Source organism: Ziziphus jujuba, chromosome 8 (assembly GCF_031755915.1).
Source record: "Ziziphus jujuba cultivar Dongzao chromosome 8, ASM3175591v1".
Taxonomy (NCBI): domain Eukaryota; kingdom Viridiplantae; phylum Streptophyta; class Magnoliopsida; order Rosales; family Rhamnaceae; genus Ziziphus; species Ziziphus jujuba.
In genome coordinates this window covers 16,538,255-16,558,349 of record NC_083386.1, presented here as the reverse complement: position 1 = coordinate 16,558,349, position 20,095 = coordinate 16,538,255, and the positions used below count along the sequence as shown (strand labels likewise).

Below are 20,095 nucleotides of genomic sequence, written 5' to 3'. Positions count from 1 at the left end.
GCTTCTGACATTAAGTGTTTTATTTTAACGAAAGCCATTAGATCATCTAAGAGACCAACTAACAAGCAAATCAAAAGATGAAAAATCATCAGATTGAAAGCTTAAAACAAAAATCCATAGAAATTCCCGAGAAAATGGGAGCAAAATTTATCCCCAAACCATATATGGTTTCGGCTACATCAAAAACCAACTCAAGCTCAAACTTAAAAGAAATCAACTCACACTTCTCTTGGTAAGTCACGGGGTTCATGTGCAGGATTGAGGATAAAAATGGTTATTTGTAGAAGTGTGATGTCGGGTAAGGGACGTAGAAGAGAAAAGATAAATGAGATGGAAAAGCCTTATAGAGAAGGAAGAGCGAACTAGAACCAGAAAGAGAGAGAGAGAGAGAGAGAGAGAGAATGGCTTCGATGGGAAAAACAAAAATGAGATAAAAATAATGATTTTTGGAGTTATAAACAAAGAAAGTTTGGTTTGTTAAATATGCAAGAAGTTGTCGATATAAAGACCAAAGTACCCTCTCAAGTTAATGAAATTTTTAGTCCACCCCTAGACTTTCCAAAACCAAGCTCAACTTAATTTTCCAGAAGCCAAAATTCAATTTAAACAAAACATCAAATTTTCTCATTTGTAGAACTAAATAAAACAATTTGAAAAGAAGTTTCTTGGCTCTTAAGATATTAAGCACAAATATGAACATATTAAGAAAATTCTAGAAATGAGAAAATTTCAGAAATGTAAACTAAAAAATTTCTTAAGCTTCAAAAGCGATTAGAACTAACTACACACTCTCAATGGATCATGTAATATACAAAAATTAATTAAACAAGTAAATAGAAGTCCAACACCTTGCAGGCAATTCATTAAAAAGACAAAAAAAGAAAAAAAAAAAAAAAGAAGAAGAAGAAAATTACTGCTTTTACCAGCGTTGCATAGATAATTTTTAAGTTTACCATGTAAATATCATAAAATTTTATAGTTATTTGAAAAATTAAAAGTTTAAAGTTTTAGGGGTGTTACATTCCCGATCTGTCATCCTCTTTTCAAGTCCCACTCTCTCTGTTAACAATAGTGGATCCTCTTTGTCATGTGCAAGTTTTATGTAAGGAACAGAACAATTTATGATTAAAAAGTAATATGGCAACCTTTCATTGAATCTCTTTTTTTTTTTTTTTTTTTTTTTTTACATCTTTTAAAATACTTTAACAACAACCAATTAAATTATCATATAATATGTAAAAAAATTTCTTTATAAAATTAAAATTTTTTGTATTTCTTTTTTTGCTCCTATTTAATGTTGTACTATATTATTACCATACACCTTAAAATGTGGTAGATAACTTGCTATATATATATATATATATAATATTCATAAAAAAAAAATCTCTGTTTTATATAATTTGTCAGTTGTAATCCAGATATAAAATCTTGAATATTTCGATCTATAATTTAACAAAAGTATGAACTTCTTTTTTTGAACAAAGAAAAATTATAAACTTGAATATTTATCTTACAAAGGATAATTTAGACCCTACAAAAAAAAGTAACATTTATCAATCAATTATTACAATTAATCAGAATGATACAAAATCGTCCTTTATATTAGAGGTCGAAGAATTGGAATTAAAGAGTTATTATCGGAAAAAACAGAAAAAACAACGACTTTTAAAGGCTATTCTTAAGAGCTAGACATGTCTTTTATAAGATTGTTGATTTGATATGAAAAAAAAAAAAAAAAAAGAAGAAGAAGATCATTGATTTGGTACACGATTTTACTTTTTTTTTTTTTTTGTCCTTATTAATCTAATATACCATCAATGGATTTAAAATTTACTGAACATAAAAATCATTAAAAAAATGATTTTTTTCCCCAGATTAGAAATCTATTCTTCTTCTAATGAGTAGGGGTGAATATGGATTGGATTGGTTCGGTTTTGGACCGCAATACAATCCAATTCATACATATCGATTTTTTTAATTTACAATCCAAATCAAACCATTAAAGCATTAAATCCAAATCAAACCAAATCATTTATGATCAGTTTGGTTTGAATTGGTTGATCGGTTTGAAATTTACTAATTTATAAATATATGATACAAATAAAAAAATTTCCAAATATAAAATATAAATAATAAATTATAATTATCCAAACTTAAAATATAATTAGAATAATATAGCATAGTCTACAATGAAAAATAAAGAAAAAAATGTAGCAAATGATACACATCATGCACTTATTAAATAGCAAATATTAATGTTATCATCTCACTCCTATAAAATCAAATTAAAATTGTTAGAACAAATAATGTAAAATAATACATTCAAAATTCATTCACTCAAGAATTAATGCATAATTCCTTTTTTTTTTTTTAACCTTAGAATTTTGTTAAATCATAAGTCAATCAACATTGACAGATTCACTAATTTTAGTCGATTCTGTAAGCTCTACAAAGATCAAAACAATAAAATTAGCAATAAATTATATTTAAACATTTATATATATATATATATATATAAGTAACAATTGGATACAATATATGTATATATATATATATATGATGGGGATGTAAAAAATATATATATATTATGGTGATGGTGATGGACTGGTGGTGGATGGCAACAAAGGTAAATGTTTAGTTTAGGGTTACAACTTACAATTTCATTTGGAATTTGTGATATGGCGGTGTAAAAGAAAAAAAAAAATATATATATATATATATATTAAAAATCAATATATAAAAATGGAAAAAAAAAATTAAAAATTAATATATAAAAATGAAATATATATATATATATATATATATATATATATATATATATATATATATATATATATATATAATTTTTTAGTTATATAATATATTATTTGGATTGAATTGGATTGGATTTATATTTCCAATCCATAACCAATCAAATCCATACAATTTATAATATTTTGAACCCAATCCAATCCAATTGATGTAAAAATCCAATCCAAACTGTTAAAAATAGATTGGATTAGACGGGTTGGATTGGATTTTGTCCATCCCTACTAATGAGGGACTTTAGCAGTTTTTTTATTTTATTTTGTTACATTGTGATTACAAGTTACCAAATATTGTAATTTAAAAAATTTAAAGAAAAAAATAATAATAATTAGAAAATGGGGAAAAAAAATAGAGATACATCTAGAACATTATATTTTTAATTATTATATAAAAAATTGTAGAATTTTTAACCTAATTTTAGAATTTTAGAATTTTACACTTTTATACCATTTACTTTTTGAAAAATTACATGTTGATACTTGTGCCTAGGAATGGCAATTTGCCTCGTACGACCTGATCCCCGCGGTGCACCCGTCTCTAACGGGACAGTTTTTTCCTGAAAAATCGGGATTACGGCGTAGACTCGGGGTACAGGTTTAAAATCCGAACCGGGGACGGGCTGGGGACTGGGAATAAACATCCCACCCCTGAACCCAGCCCTGTATATATATTTATGAATTTTTTTTCTAGTTTCATTTATGTAAAGCATCATTTTCTTCTTTTCTTACAAGTTCCAATATTAAACCCTCAACTTTGGCCGCTGACATTGATGCATTTTATTGTATTTTTGTTGCATTTTAGTCACTTTTTTTACATTTTATTCATAAAAAAAAATTATATAAATTTTTCAAAAAAAATTATATGAATGATTAAAAAAAAAAAAAAGCGGAGAAAACCGCCCTGCCCCGTCCCCGATTGGGGAATCCTTGTCCCCGCCTTGCCTATAAAGAAACGGGAAAAACCGTAGGAATGATATAGAAAATTCCCCGCGAAGACGGGGACAAGATTTTAAAAACTAGCCCCGCTCCATTCCTACTTATGCCATGTGCAATTCATATTTTAATGGTTAACATTAGGCTAGTTAAAAGTTAACTATGATTCAATTTACAACAAATCAAAAAATTGAAGATTCAATATGGTAAGCTTTAAAACTCATAGCCAAAATTGCGAATTTAGACTAGAGGATGCTAAAGTGCAATTTAACCTTATAACTTAACTTCTATCTATAAATTATATATATATATATATATATATTTTTTTTTAATGAATTAGGTCCAGTTTGATTTAAGCTTTTTCAATTTTATTCTAATTATACTAAGAGCATCTTCAATGATAAATGTGAATTGTTATTTATCTAACACAGAATTAATATTGTTTAAATTTTTATGATATAAATATACAGTTAATTTTAAAATTGTTCTTCAATGATATAATGTGTAGAAAGTTATTTATGATTACTAATTAATTACATATGTTTTTATTTTAAAGGCAACTTACAAAATTGCCAAAAGTAGAGAGATAATTTGATGGTGTTTATTTTTTATTTTCTTGCCAATTTAGCTGAACATAGTGTTTAGATAAACCTTTAAAAATATTTTTTTTTGAATCACTGTTTATTTTTTGGATGTGGCAATAAAAAAATTTAGCAATATAGAAACCATTGAAAATGCTCTAAACTTTAAGCATTTGAAAAATCATTATTAACTTTTTTTTTTTTAGTTTTCTATAACAATCAAATAAATACATTCATGATTTTGACCTAGCTAAAAATCAAATTATATTTTTACATGATTATTTGATTATAAAATATTGATTTTTCTAAAAAGAAAAGAAAAAAAAAAACCTTTCTATCAATAAAAGTTTAGATCTATTTTAATAAATTTAAAAATAAAAAATATTAATGATAATTTTTTAAAACTATAAAACTAAGTATAATTAAAAAAATTTAAAATGTTTGAATAAAATTTAAACGATTGAATTAACTCCATTTCTTTTTTACAGGCTCACTAAAAGAAAAAAAAAAAAAATAATAATAAAACACTTTAGCATTTCCAGAAGCCAAAACCAAAACAGCCCATGAAAGAAAGTTAAGCCGAACAAGTGAAAACAAGGCAAGACATAGAAAATTATTATTTAGTTGCCATAACGTCCATGCACGTACCCTCCACACACACCATCACCGTCCATTTTCCAAATCAAACGGCTTTCATTGGCTTTTTTTCCTAACTTTCTCTTCAAAAAAATTAAAACAGCGTCCGTTTCCAAGATTCTCAGGCCCACGGGATCTCTACCCCCTCTTTCTTTCTCGTATTTTCTCTCTCAATCACCCTCTGTGCCTTCGAATTGTTCCAAAATTTTAACCTAGATTTTTTTATCAGAAAACCCAACAAATAAATAAATAAATAAATAGTAGCATAATGAAATAAAATATAGAAGCTTTGAGCCTCCATTATCGTTATCTTCCTTTACAATTTTTATTTATTTATTTATTTTTTTGGGCATATACATCAGAAAATCTCAAGGGTTCGATTCTACGCCGTAAAGTTCATTTATACGACGTCGCTTCCTGCTTTCCCGATTTCAATTCCAAGGGTGCTTATATAGATATGTATGTGTGTATGTGATTATATAGCAATGGAATATTGTGTTGGTTTTACATGTATATGCGTGTGTGGAATATTACCTGTTTTTGTTAATTATTTTTTATTTTTTTCCTTAATTTTGGTTTCGGGGTTTTTTGGTGCAGTTTTAAGGATGATCGCTTCCGGAATTTGTTCGCATTGATGTGAGAATTTTTGCGTAAAGGTGTGGAATTGTTGGTTGGTGATTGAAATTGTTTTCACGATTAATTTGTTCTCTGTTTCATTGCTTCCAGAAAATTTTATAGAAAAAAGGATAGAAAATAATGGGAAGTGTTTAGTTTCAATTTTCCTTATTACATATTTTTTGAAAAAAAAAAAATTAACAATTTTATGACCATTTTGAAGAAATTAAGAGTTTTCTGAAGTGTGCTGAATGTTCTGTTAGCTTAAAGTAGTTTATATTTTGATTTGTAAAAACTAGAACTAGATTAAATTTGAGAATATACCCTTTTTCTTGTTTCTCGTTCTGAAAATTCTCGGCTACCAAACAGAGGGTTAAGGTTTGATCGTGAAATTCTGTTCTGCTAGTTCATGATATTGTGTAAATTTTGACTTTGTGCTTTTTTGGGTGAACAATTAGAGTTCTGGAAATGGCTACTGGGAGCAAGATAGGGACGTTGCCAACCATTGATGATGGTATGCAAGGACCCAATGGGAGTTTAGAAGACAGCTTGCAGTCTGAGCTTGAATTGATTCTGACAGAGCAGCGAAAGCAGAACATTATTAATAGAGAGAGGGATCTGAATATTTACAGGAGTGGCAGTGCTCCACCAACAGTAGAAGGATCTCTAAGTGCTGTGGATAGTCTTTTTGGGAACACCACCTTTAGAGAGATCAATGGTAGGATTAACAATAATGGTGGAGTTTTGTCCGAAGATGAGATACGCTCGCACCCTGCTTATCTTTCGTATTATTATTCACATGATAACATTAACCCAAGATTGCCTCCACCATTGTTGTCAAGAGAGGATTGGCGTGTTGCACAAAGATTTCAGCTTGATGGGTCTTCATATGGAGGCATTGGGGACTGGAGGAAGAAGAAGTTGGTTGATGATGGTGAGAGTTCATCACTTTTTTCAATGCAGCCGGGATTTTCTGTGCAAAAGGCGGAGAGTGATTTGATGGAATTGAGGAATTCTGCTGGAAGGAACCTTTCTAGGCAGACTTCATCTGAGTGGCTTGATGGAGGCTCAGATAGTTTGACTGGATTGTCTACCGGTGGGCTTGGGGGGAGGAGGAAGAGTTTTGCTGACATACTACAGGTAATTGTCGTTGTCATGGCCTTTTGATGTCAGTTTTTTAGTAGCTCTATATGGTATTTTGCAAATGTATCTTTCTGATTTTATTTTGTTAGAATTTTCTTCTACGTTTTGTTGAGATATGGTCCTTTGTATCCTTGTATAACTGGGCATCTCGTATATCAATAATTATTTCCCTCATTTTTATTTTTTTATTTTTTATTTTTATTTTTTGTTTTATGTTTCAAGATTGATGAGACGATGCTTCTCATAAATGTAAGATAATTTTTGGACCATATGTGGAATGTAATACATTGAATACATGAAATTATGATGCAGCTTGTTTTACTTACTTTTTTGTTAGCAAGATTTTCTGTACTTTGGCACTTTATTAAGTATGGAATGTCTACACATTCTTGATTCTACATGCTTGGAAGAAGAATGGTTAGTAGGATATTCTGCTTTCTTTGCTGAAGTAATATTCTTCATGAAAATCATGTTTCATGTATGTTCTGGCAGTCCTGCACCCTTTATCTAGGGATTAAACTGTTGTGAGGTTCTGAAATATGCATATAATCATATATAGGTACATTAGAATGACAGTTTATTTTGAATGTACTTGTGAGAATACTTGGACTTTTTATTTTGAATCCATTACTCATAGGGTACATCAGAATGACAGTTAGTTCATCCAGATATGTTTTCTACATGTTTAAGCTTGTATTCAATATATACTAACTAATTAATTTGAAGTTTGTGACAGGCATGGAAGTTCATTTGTTTCTCCATCATGCTAAGTTAAAATCTGCTTTGTTGTTCAACTTCATCATTTGCATAATGCTTATCTTATGTATGATTATATGGAAAAATTCCCACTTGGTTCCTTTTTTTTATTCCCTAAAGCTCCTTGATAAAGTTTAACTAAGTGTTTATCTTCTAATTGCTTGTTGTAATTTTTCCCTTTTTCTTTTTTACACCTCACTTTTTTGGTCTCATTTACATAAATTTATCGTTATATCTTTTTGTTAACATGTTAAACATCATATAACCTATCAAGCAAATCAAACTGAAATTTCTTGAAGCACACTTATGCTTTCTAGAAAAGCTCATAACTCTCTTGTAGCCTTCTAACATCTTTTGTAAACTCGTAGGATGGTCAAAATGTCAAATTTCATGTCTATTTCTTGTTTAACAGTTACTAACTGAAGAGTGTTTTTTTTGGGATAAATTTTTGCTTGTATTTATTTAATAACTTAAGGTTATGTAGTTTGTGGAATTCTGCTGTCCTTGTGGCCAGTGGATTAAGTTTGGAAACTTGCATAAACTTTATGCTTCATTTTACTGTTTAGTCTGTTTCACACTAGTTGCATAAAATACAAGCCCAACTACCTGCACATAGGCAGCTGTTGCGATAGTGAAGAAGCTTGTTGGCAAGCATAACAGTCAACTGTGTGATTTTGCAGTTGTTCCAATTATACAGCATTTGTTTCTCCAGTAATTCAAATTGGCAGCAATCTCTTATTAAATGGGACATTATGCATGAAATGAACAATCTATCATGCTCTACTTGTTAGTTCTTACTATCACATTCAAATTATATTCCCACTAAGTCCTGAAGTTATTATTTAGTTTCCCTTTGCTATAGTCTTCCAGTGTTTCTAGATTGATATCCTGTTATTTGATAACTGAAATGTAATTGCAGAAAGGACTTGATCGACCTGCTGCCTTGTCAGGCTTTCTGTCACGCCCATCAAGTCGTAATGCTTTTGGTGACCTTGCCGATACAATGGGTGTAGCTGAAACCCATCCATCAGCGCTATATAATGGATTGGAGCCTATAGAGGGCTTGCATGATGGAGTTGCTACCCGCAATGTGGCTGGAGTTCAGAGTCATGGTACCACAGTTCCTTATTCTTTTGCTTCTGCTGTGGGTTCCACTCTGTCAAGGAGCACAACTCCTGAACCCAAGCTGGTTGGAAGATCTCCTAGTTCTAGTCTTCCTCCAGTGGGAAGCAGAGTTTTCCCTAGTGAGAAAAATAATGTTCTTGGTTCAACTATGCAAAATGGTCATTATTCTGGCATGAGTGAGCTTGGTGATATTGCAGCTAATATGTCTGGCTTAAACATATCAAGAATTACGCATGGAGATGTTGATAGTCATGTCCAGTCTCAGCTTCATTTGGGTCTTGATAATAAGCCTGATTTTCTATTTAACAATGATCAGAACCAAAATCGTCATCAGGAACTCATGGACAAGGCCAATGCTGATAATCTTTCCCTTGCGGCCAATTATGCTGATTTAGCGAGGAAAAATGGGATTGTGGCAAACCTTAATGCTTCTAAGTTTAATGCCAATGGGCAAGTGAATTTTCCTAAAAGGACTTCTTCTTCTGCCAATCTTTACTCAAAAGTGAGTTCTTCAGGATTAGGAAGTCTTGAAGGAGCTAATGTACCTGATCATCATGCAAATACTTCAGGCATGGGATTTAGGCCTGGTGCTTATCCTCTTAATCAGAAGCCAAATCAAGCTATTAACAATCATCTTGATACTGGTAATTGTTTTACTTATTTGTATTTGTTTGTGTTTTCTTTTCTTTTTTCTTTTCTTTTTTTTTTTTTTTGGGTGAATTTTTCTCCTACAACTTTAACCATTATAAAATTGAGTGGTTTACTTAAGCTTAAAGTGTTTTCTTTTTTTCTTTTTTTTGTGGAACTAAAGTGGGAACCGATTTCCATTCTCCACTTGTTGATCCACGTTATGTTCAATTTCTCCAAAGAACTCCTGATTATGCAGCACTAGCTAGTCCAAGTGATCCAGCTCTAGTTAAAAGTCATTTTGGCACCTCACAGGGTGACTTGGATGGGCTTCAGAAAGCATGCCTTGAGGCATTGCTTGCTCAGCAGAAGGAACAGTTTGAGCTGTCACTTTTAGGTAAATCTGTTGGTTTTAATCATGAGTATTACGGTAACCTATCGCATAGGCTGGGCACAGCATATCCAGGGAACCTTATGGCAAATTCAGTCCATTCTGTTGGATCTGGAAACCCAATGCTCCACAATGAGAGAATTTCGCATTTTAATTCTATGATGAGAAGTTCTATTAAAGGATCCATTGGCTCTTGGCACTCAGATATTGGTAATAACTTAGAAGGAAGATTTCTGTCATCGTTGTTAGATGATTTCAAGATCAATAAGACAAAGTCTTTTGAACTGTCTGATATTGTTGGTCACGTAGTTGAGTTCAGGTATGTTCTCCCTTGTCTGATGTTTACACTATGTCTTTTATCTCAAATTCTGAGTTTACCATCATCTGTGCTAAATTGCAGTACGGATCAGTATGGAAGTCGCTTTATTCAGCAGAAATTAGAAACTGCCACAGTTGAAGAAAAGAGCAAGATATTCCCTGAGATCATTCCACATGCTCGTACCTTGATGACTGATGTCTTTGGGAATTATGTCATACAGAAAGTATAATGTCATCTAAAGTACTCCAAACTTCTCTACCTATTAATTCAAAAATATTAATTGAGTTCTATGATTTAATTGCAGTTTTTTGAGCATGGTACAGAAACCCAAAGAAAGGAATTAGCCAGCCAGCTTACTGGACATGTTTTGCCGTTGAGCCTTCAAATGTATGGTTGCAGAGTGATTCAGAAGGTGGTATCCTAATTCTTAAATCCTTATCTTCGTCAGTATTAAAATGTCTGTTGCATGCCTTTTTAAGGGTGTCAGTGTTGGTAAGAAAGTTGTATTCTTCCCCTCCCAAAGTTGACTATTATGGAGAAGGAGGTGCTTGTTATCCTAGTAGTTGTTATTAGTGGTTTGTACACTGGACTTAGTATTGAATATTGCTTTAATTTGAGCCTGGGATTTTATGGGGCTAAGGCAACTGCATTATTTTAACTAATCTTGTGAACATAAGAAATGAATTTACAATTATGAAGTGTTAGTCAAAGAAGATAAAGTTAAGGAACTAAAGCAGTCTTACTTGTACCTGGCTAAGCAGGATAGAAATGCGTTATATAATGCTCTGAACTTATCAAGAATAATGATATCTTATTTATTTCATCCATTAATTGTTTGAGGGTTGTATATAAAGTTCAGTGACATGAAAGTAAAAGAACTGTTGTGAACATACAACGTCAAGCTCATATACCACAATAGGATGGTGTTTTTAAGTGACATAGGAATCTATACTGAGCCTTTCCATTATTCTCATGACTCATTAGACTACTACAGTCCCAGTGACTGGTCAGTATGAAGAGCCCTGTTACTTTTATGGCTATTTGATAGCCCACTACTTCATCCCTTATGGACGAATCCACTTTGTTATGGCTCTAATAGATTATGTATGTACTTGTTCCATGTCCCTAAACGTTTAAATTTTTTGGGAACAGGAAACTTTATGCTCATATGCTGAGTAGTGTGGAATTCTACGGAAAATGTTCGAATATACAAAAATATTTTATAAGTCATAAATTTTGTTACAGGCCTTGGAGGTGATTGATGTGGATCAGCAGACCCAAATGGTGGCAGAGCTTGATGGTTCTGTCATGAAATGTGTCCGTGATCAAAATGGTAATCATGTTATTCAAAAGTGTATTGAGTGTGTCCCTGAAGATAGAATTCAATTTATTATCTCAGCCTTTTATGGTCAAGTTGTTGCCCTTTCCACTCATCCATATGGCTGCCGTGTCATTCAGGTTTGTTTTTAATTTTAATTGTTCTTTTTTCTTTTTCTGTTTTGTGGGGATTTACTTTATGTAATGAGTTGATTCCTTTTTTGGCAATAGAGGGTCCTGGAACATTGTGAGGATTCAAATACACAACAACTTATCATGGATGAGATCATGAAATCTGTTTGTACTCTGGCACAAGATCAATATGGAAATTATGTTATTCAGGTATTCAAAATTCTTTTAGAAATTATCTTTGTATATATTATTCATCAGCAAGGTCTATATTATAATTTTTCTTTTTCAGAATAATCTGATAGGATTTCGTTACTTTTGCCTAGAATCTATTGAGTTGGTCGTGTTCTAATAAGATTCTGCACCTTTATCCATGTATCTTTTAAGAAACAAAAATTGTTTTAAGGAATAAACAGTGCAAGGCAATGAAAGGCAGACCAGTGATCCAAATTTCCATGCATGAAGATGAAAATTAAACATAAAATAAAACTCCTCACTTCTTAGTAATTCAAATTCAAGAACTTTTTGAAGAGTGGTGAAACCAATGCCCGAAATGAAGCTTGATACTCTCCCCATTCCAAAGATTCTTTTATTGCTTTCATTCAACACCATGCAGAACACTTCATGTCCTTATGTCCCAGCTCTTAAGATTAAGAGCTAGACGTGTTAGACATATAGATACTAGAAGTAAACATAAATGGGCATACTACAAGTTGTACTCAACCTTTGTAATGCCAATGGGAATGTACAATGCATTTACTCTAATATTCAACGACCTTCTTGTTCTTTGAACTGCACCATTAACAAAATGATTTCTAGCCTTTTAACACTCCTCTATTAAGTCTGTTTCCGTACCTTTCTGTTTTTGCATTTAATAGTCTGTGGTGTCATCTTCAGATTATTATGATATTGATAGAAAATGGATCCTATATGTTACCAATTTACTTTCGGAAGATTACTCTTAGTTTACTTTTGCTATGCCTATATAACGTTAATGCTCCAATCTTGTATGATCTGTGGTTACTTATTTGCCCCAGATATTTATACTTTTGTTTGTAGCATGTCCTTGAACACGGTAAACCACATGAACGATCTACGATCATAAGCAAGCTTGCAGGACAAATTATAAAGATGAGTCAGCAGAAGTTTGCTTCTAATGTTGTGGAGAAGTGCTTAACTTTTGGCAGTCATGAGGAGCGTCAACTTTTGGTAAATGAGATGCTTGGGACCACTGATGAAAATGAGCCTTTACAGGTATACATCCCTGTAAATTTTGTAGTTATTAGCATTTCTTTTTTAATGTGAAAGTTTAATATCATGTTTGAACATCATATGTACTTAATTACTATTTGCCTCTGTAAATTTTGTAGTTATTAGCGTTTCTTTTGAATGTGAAAGTTTAATATCATGTTTGAACATCATATCTACTTAAATTACTATTTGCCTTTTCTAACAATGCTATCATTAGATGTATAGGTAATTGTCCATATATGTTTTATTTCCCGTATTTTTCCAAATGCTCACAATAATTGGTTGCAAGCTAGGGTGCATTTAGTGGATCCAGTAATCCTGTAATTTTTATTTTATTATATTATTTTTTTAAATCTATGTTATGTGGACTAGGGATATATTCATTGGAGATGGTACATGTATAAGTATGTTGGCAAAAATTTTTTCACGTGTTTGGAGTGTCTAATAATATTACCATTGCCAGTTTCATGTCCTTATAGCTATGAGAATATTATGTGAGGGGCAAATGTAACCTAGTTTGTGATTAAGCTGACTGATTAAAGCATGTGTTCTTTCCTCAGCACTTAATTAAGAAAGTTTTACATAGATGAACAAGATGAGGGTTGATCTTACGTAGATTCAGTCCTTGTGTTTTATTCATATTCAAAATACTCTAAATTTGTGTTTGTTGTTTCTGTACTTTCACATAGTTAAAGGCAAAAGATAATGATTTGTTACCACTTGTGTTTGGATCGTGTAAATGGATGGTCTACATAAAAGGCTTCTTTTTTTGTTCAATGACTAAATTTGATATAATAAAAATATGCAGGCAATGATGAAGGATCCATTTGGCAACTACGTTGTCCAGAAAGTTTTGGAAACCTGCAATGATCAGAGTCTTGAGTTGATTCTTTCTCGCATCAAGGTTCATTTGACTGCCCTAAAGAGGTACACTTACGGTAAACATATTGTTTCTCGTGTTGAGAAGCTAATCGCAACTGGAGGTGAGGAACCTATGTGATTGTTTTCCATTGCAGAATTTTGTTGTTGACTTCATTTGTCAGTTATACCAAGTTTGACATTACTCATGAGTTATAAATCTGTAATTGCAGAAAGACGCATAAGTTTGTCATCTAATCTTTCTTCCTGAGGCATCCCAATTTGGAAAAAGCAAGGCTTTTTAAATCTTGCCACCACCAAATAGTATGCAGCTTTTGTACAGCTAACACAGATGGATCACTTTAGCAAGTTTGTTGGAGTATGTTATGCAGAGAGATATGGTAGTTGTAAATAAACACGAATTTATGGATCCCGCTTAAATAAGATAATTTTTTTCTCTATTATCTTATTGTATATTTTGGTTCGGTTGTAATCTGACTGCAAAGACTCCATAGAGAAGCTTTTTAGGCTATTAAAGAGTATATACATATATATATATATAGAAGGTGAATTATCATTGTCTGGCCTTTATGTGAGTACGTGTACAAAGTTCTTCCTCTGTAGAGGAAAGCAAGTGTAAATGGTCTATTGCATTGTTAAAAAGAGGGTAGAGTCGCATTTAATGGAGTCTTCTACTTTGAAAAGTATATGTATATGTAAATATACCGCAATTTTCTCCATGAGAAACATAATTTTCTTTTCCGGACTTAATGATTGATTCTACGGTTCATGTGTTCTTAACTTTTTCATTTGTTTTCGGGCATCCAACATGTATCTGTTCTCAACCTTATTTGTTTATCCCCAAAAGTATTTTGTTTAGTCGGAAAAGTTCTGAGACATGGGATGAGTTATCAATCCATTTGCATTTATGTTCATATAAACTATAAAAAATTATATGAAAACTGACATTTGTTTCATTATTTTTGCTCCCCCCCAACAAAAAACAAAAAAAAAAAGAAAAAAAAAAAAAAAAAGAGGAAAAGAAACTGGTTCAGATTTATTTAATTACCACCAATCAGGGGACAGCCGTATCGCCAAAAGTTTCTCGGTTCTTTTTTATGGGATAAAGTTTAATTAGAGGTCCCAACATATTCTTTAATACTACTAATCTCGTCGACTAGATAACATCATATAGGTATGTTTTGCATACAAAATGACTCGTTATACTGAATTTGGAGTAAATTTTGATGAAAATAAAATAAAAGTCATAAAAGAAAAGAAATAAATTGTTCATATTTTTATGTTTGATAACGATATTGAACTAAATTCAAGTTTTAGCCATTATGTTTGGTAATGTCTTTGTGAAATGAATGCAATGTGAAAAATATGCATCTTAGCAATGAAATTCAATATATGCACAAAAGTTTAGTTTTATAATAAAATTCAAGATACATTCCTTATAAATTAAAAAAGTCACCTGTAAATTTGGAATCCAGTGATGAGCGACCAATCCAAATGCATCAATATTCTAGTAAAGTTTAAAAATGAATCAAAAGCTGATTTTTTTTTTTTTTGGATATTTAAATAATCCTCATTCTGGAACAAAGGCTGCCATTTTTTTGTTTTTATAAAAAAAAAAAAAGAAAAAAAAGTTTGGAAAAAAAAAACTAACGAAAAAGCAATCTGAAAACAATCAAATCAGAAAGCGGTCTTTTTAATAAATAAAAACAATCAAATCAGAAAGCGATCTTCTTAATAAATAAAAACAAATAAATAAAAGGAGGAGAAGAAGAAGAAGAAGGGTTAAATAGTACTAGGCTCACAAGGGAATGAAGAAATAAATTTCATCCCTCAGAATTTGCACATCTTGAAACTTGTCTTTTGAAAAAGGCTTTCAGGTTTTTTTTTTTTTTTTTTTTAAATGAAATAATATATTTTAAAAAAAGGCCTACATTTATTTTCTCATTCCATTGCACACTTATTACCAAAAACAATAAAGTCCTTTGCGCATTGTCCAAAGAATATCTCCTCATTAAAATTGAGGTAACACCCATAAAATCCCAGCTTATTCTACCAACAAGATCCAAACTCAGCAAGCGCATTTAAAATAGAAAAAGAAAAAACAATGCTCACCATCTTCCTATACATCACCTATTAACCTGGATACCAAAAAACACAAGGTGGTCTTCTTTATTTCACTTCCCAAGCACTAGATGTTGTATTTTCATTTAACAAAAATTATTATTTTAATATTATGGCAAATTATTATATTTAGCGGTCATCAGCATCGATCCAGGGTAACTACTGTTGAGATGACACGACTAGATGTTTGCTGAACACAAGTGAGCTGCTCGTCTACTTGTGTTCAAGAAACTACAGAATAACATAACTTTACTCTTGACTGCTAAGTCTCTTGTGTAATTAGAGACTTTAAAATTTTATTTTCTCATTTCACCTTAACATTCTAAATGCTTTTTATATTTTCATTTCTGTGGTAATACCTTCAAGTAACCAGTTTTCAAACTAGAGTTGAATTTAGAAAGTTATTGAAGCGTGAATGTAATTTTATATGCTAACATGCTGAATCAGAACATTTTTCCACATCAATAGGTAAGGTACAAATGTGCTTCACAAAAATTCTAATTGGAATTATGAGGGGCAGGTAGAAAAATTTATAAATCCATTTATTATGCAAGAAGGAAGTGTAGTTCACATCCATGTTGACGATAATCAATTTTTGTAGAAGAAACATGAAAAGTAAGACTCACCTCAACAATTTTGGCACCAACATCACGTGTAGAAAATATCTGGAAGCCGCACATAGATTCTTATGTTATCTTTGAAGGAAAAATGATTAAGAATTATAATCTCAAAAGAATGTTAAGAAAAATACAACTGACAGAGATTTAACATCTTAGATTTTCCGCTGTAGTTTTAAAGTAAAGAATTAGAATACAAATACTACAACAAATCAAGTTCAAGGAAAAATGAAAAGAAACCTCAATAGACAAACATTTTCTATATGTTCATAACTCTATTGGGTCATTAGCCCAGGCATATATAAAACTTCACCCCTCTGGGAATCATCCAGAATGTCTGATTATTGATAAGGAAATGGAAAAACATAAAATAAGATAAATAGATTGATATATATACATATATAGCGAGAGAGAGAGAGAGAGAGAGTAATACTATTTCACAATTTTTTATGTATCATATCAAAAATCAGACAAAGATATGGGATTTCACAAGTCTAAAACTCTTACCTTCACCATTGCTTACTCATGAGAAATTTGGCCGCTGCAATTGTTGCCTTTTTGGCATCTTCAATATTTAATACTGTTCCAAGCTTCAGAAATAGACACGCAAAACAGTGTAAAGGAAAATATAATTGAAACAAATTCATTTCACCTTCTATAGTTAAAAAAAAAAAAAAAAAAAAAGCAGAGAGAAACCCTTGGATTTTGAGCTTCTCATAGGATGCATATTCCTATGTATTGGTAACCAAATTGGATACCTGAATGTATTCACCATGACCACTCCTAATGAACTACATATATCAAAGGTCCTGTCAGAAATAGATGTACTTTGTCCTGAACATTAAGCTCTTCCTCACGAACATGTTATCTTTTATGACTTCAATAACTGAACAAGATGGCTCTTTCTCATGATCACACGTTATTTTGCGTTCATATGGCAGTTTTACGTGGATAAAGTTTGGTTCTTTCTTGGGCTAAACACCTTGCCTCAGAGGCCGCAAAAATAAAAATAAACCCCAATCGATGCAAAATTGTAGGAATAGTTTCTCCTCACAAGGCCCAAAAAATAAAAATTTTTCCAACTTCCTCAAGTGCAAGAAGAATGGTGAGAATTCAAAGTCTGATACAATTTGTATTAAACAATCCAAAACTCACTTCATTGTCAAAAATCATTTCAACAAAGTTCTGCCTCTAGTCTATAATTTAAGACTGAAAGAAGTTTCTCAATTCATTTCAGGAAAAAAAAAAAAAAAAAAAAAGCTCCTAATAAATAAATTAATATATTAAACAACTCACAAGCAAGATGCTACCACTAACTAATTGCGGCTTGAGCAGCTTCCATGGCCATCTCTGCGCTGCACAAAAACGAAATAGAGAGTAAGCCACAATGTAAAACCCCTTAGATTCCCGAGTTAACTTGGAGAAGAAATTCAACCCCACCAAATGATACTGAAATTGCTCAACTGGGTCTGTCTGAAAATAAGAATACAATCCAGGATAAATGCAAGCTTCTATGGAGGTTTTTTCGAAGTTTTGAAATTGATCCCAAGGGAGAAGAGATCAAAGAGTAGTACATACCAATTGGTTCAGGCTTCCGGTTTTAAGCAAAAAGGCCCGCCAAACTACAATATATTTTACGCGCCACTCCATTTGGGAAGTGGGAACGGCTTAATTGTGCTCTTTATAGAACGGCTTAATCCGTGCAAGAATTATCGTCTCCATGTATCCAAACAATTTTACTCGCTTCAAACTTCTTTATTTTTGAAATGCTATTAAAGTTGCATTTTAATGGAGGGCTTTTTTTTTTTTAAATAAATTTTTTAATTTTAAATATTGGAACGAAGGATTTGAACTTAGATGATTATTTTAAAAAACAATTACTTTTATGACTGAATCATTCCTGCATAAGCATATTGAATTAAGAGTTCAAATACTTAGAAAAAAGAAAATTCCCAATGTTTATAACTATATTAAGATAGAGAAAGAAAATCATATGATTATACTGAGGTAAATGAAATACATCAATCTATGTTAATGCAAAAGTTACATACAAAAGCTTTTAAGGTATAGCTTGCAACAAATGGAGAAAATTTGCATATCAATAAACTAGAAGTAAAAATAATAATAATAAATAAACTACAAGTAAAACTTTTGTAAAAATTAAATATTTCATAACAGTTATTCATATTTACTTACTTTCATACCATCTCATATGAGTCGTCGAGCGGAAAAGACTAAAAATCATATGTAGAATATTTTCAGAATAATAACCCCCACATAACTCAAAAATAGTAAATAATTTCTTAGCTTGTGTACCACCTGGTAGGGTCGATAGTAGTAAACAATGTGGGAAGGAGTAAGGGCTCTTCTCACCTCCTATGAGTCGTCGAGCGGAAAAGACTTTCTGAATGGAGTAAAAGACCTTGGGATTGTCAACCTCCAAGTATAGATATTCTATTGTTATGTCCCAAAAGTTTCGCAAGGTCTAAGCCAAAATAACAAATAAAATAAAAGAAAAGTGGTTGTAATAATTTTTTTTTGAAATAAATAAAACATATAAAAGCTTTTTTTTTTTTTTCCAATTAAAACCACAACCAATTTTATTAAGGGAGGAGACTATAAAAAAAAATGGAGTAGAGTCTCCCCTGTTATATTGGTCTTGGGAAATTAAGGAAAAAAAAAAAAGTAATCAGATTTCTTTTCTTATTTTAAAATTTTCATTTTGAGAATCGCCATTCTTGTCACTACCCACCTTATTTCATCAAATTAATATTATAACAAAATTTTAGTAGACAATTTTTTTCCCTTTTTAGAAATAATGAAATTTTACTATAATTTAAATGCAGATCTAAAACTAATCTTATAAAATAGATAATTAAAAAAAATAAAAATGATAATGTGATTCTATATATTGTATATTTTTAATAACCATATATTTTTTTTTGAAAGCCATAACCTCATATTATATATTGTAATTTTAGAAAAGGAAAATTTAAAGAAATATTATTTTTAAATTCTTTTAATTTAAAGAATATATTATTTTATTAATATTTTTAATCATATATATTATAAATATGCTTTAAAAAAATTATTATTAATAAGGGTAAAAATATGAGGTTTATTGCCCCCCCAAAAAAAAGAAAAAAGAAAGGAGGTTTATTAGTTATTTCAAAAAAAAAAAAAGGAGGTTTATTAGTTAAAAAAAAAATAAATATTTTGTCCGTTGCGAATTTTCATTTAATTTGAAGGGTAATTATGTCAGAAAAAATGGTGTCTTTTTCCCCGTGTAAAAGCAAACGCCGTTAGTCGTCTCGGGTTGCTTATATATATATCATTATTCATTGTAACGGTCGGTTCCATTCAAATATTTCCTGTCTCTTCGTCTTCTTCGTTGCTACTTCTTCTTCATCTTCTCTTCAGTTATTGTTCCATTTTTGTGTTAACTAGATTTTCTGAAAGCTTGAATTTTGGGTTGGATTTTCTGAAAAGTGAAAGCTTGATTGTTGTGCGTTGGATTTAATAGTGAGAATGAATGGCGATTAAGCCGTCCGCTATCTTCGTGATAGAGCTTCCTTTCAATGGAGGACTCCTCAACGTCTCTCTGAACCACACTCTCAGACGAGACCTTTGAACTGATGAAGGTCTTGTTGTTCCAATTTCTTCATACCCTTTTGCTCCCCAACTACACACGTCTCTCTTCTTGCCCAACCATCACCTTCAACACCCTCTCTTCTGCTACATCTACATTCACAACTTTCTCTCTCAAGCTTCTGGGTTTCCCCTCCTACACTCCATCATTGATCGTCTCGCTTCCCATGTCTTAGCCACCTCTTTGGTGCTGACGGGGC

The 20,095-nt window shown here is 31.4% G+C and overlaps 2 protein-coding genes across 7 annotated transcripts; one reads left to right on the top strand and one right to left on the bottom strand.

Annotated features, from left to right (window-relative positions):
• The first annotated feature begins 5,075 nt into the window (after positions 1 to 5,075).
• LOC107405442 (pumilio homolog 4) lies at positions 5,076 to 14,284 on the top strand. 2 transcript variants are annotated; one of them, XM_048469771.2, is made up of 12 exons: positions 5,080 to 5,416; positions 5,555 to 5,613; positions 6,031 to 6,712; positions 8,391 to 9,240; positions 9,408 to 9,933; positions 10,015 to 10,156; positions 10,238 to 10,345; positions 11,179 to 11,391; positions 11,482 to 11,592; positions 12,439 to 12,633; positions 13,439 to 13,613; positions 13,722 to 14,284. In XM_048469771.2, exons 3-12 carry the CDS (start codon positions 6,041 to 6,043, stop codon positions 13,757 to 13,759), a joined length of 3,030 nt encoding a protein of 1,009 aa, XP_048325728.2. In that variant the 5' UTR covers positions 5,080 to 5,416; positions 5,555 to 5,613; positions 6,031 to 6,040; the 3' UTR covers positions 13,760 to 14,284. The 2 variants fall into 2 exon arrangements, with proteins under 2 accessions (XP_048325730.2, XP_048325728.2); XM_048469773.2 differs by lacking the exons at positions 13,439 to 13,613; positions 13,722 to 14,284 and having other exon boundaries at positions 5,076 to 5,416; positions 12,417 to 12,582.
• A 2,279-nt stretch (positions 14,285 to 16,563) lies between these two features.
• Positions 16,564 to 17,979, bottom strand: LOC125421401 (uncharacterized). Of its 5 annotated transcripts, XR_009640485.1 has the most exons (4): positions 17,826 to 17,979; positions 17,688 to 17,720; positions 17,544 to 17,602; positions 16,564 to 16,837 (listed from the first exon to the last, which is right to left on the bottom strand). XR_009640485.1 is itself a non-coding variant. In XM_060819951.1 (3 exons), exons 1-3 carry the CDS (start codon positions 17,895 to 17,897, stop codon positions 16,757 to 16,759), a joined length of 330 nt encoding a protein of 109 aa, XP_060675934.1. In that variant the 5' UTR covers positions 17,898 to 17,979; the 3' UTR covers positions 16,564 to 16,756. The 5 variants fall into 5 exon arrangements, 1 of the variants encoding a protein (XP_060675934.1); XR_009640484.1 differs by lacking the exon at positions 17,688 to 17,720; XR_009640483.1 differs by having other exon boundaries at positions 17,688 to 17,826.
• Between the last annotated feature and the right edge of the window lie 2,116 nt (positions 17,980 to 20,095).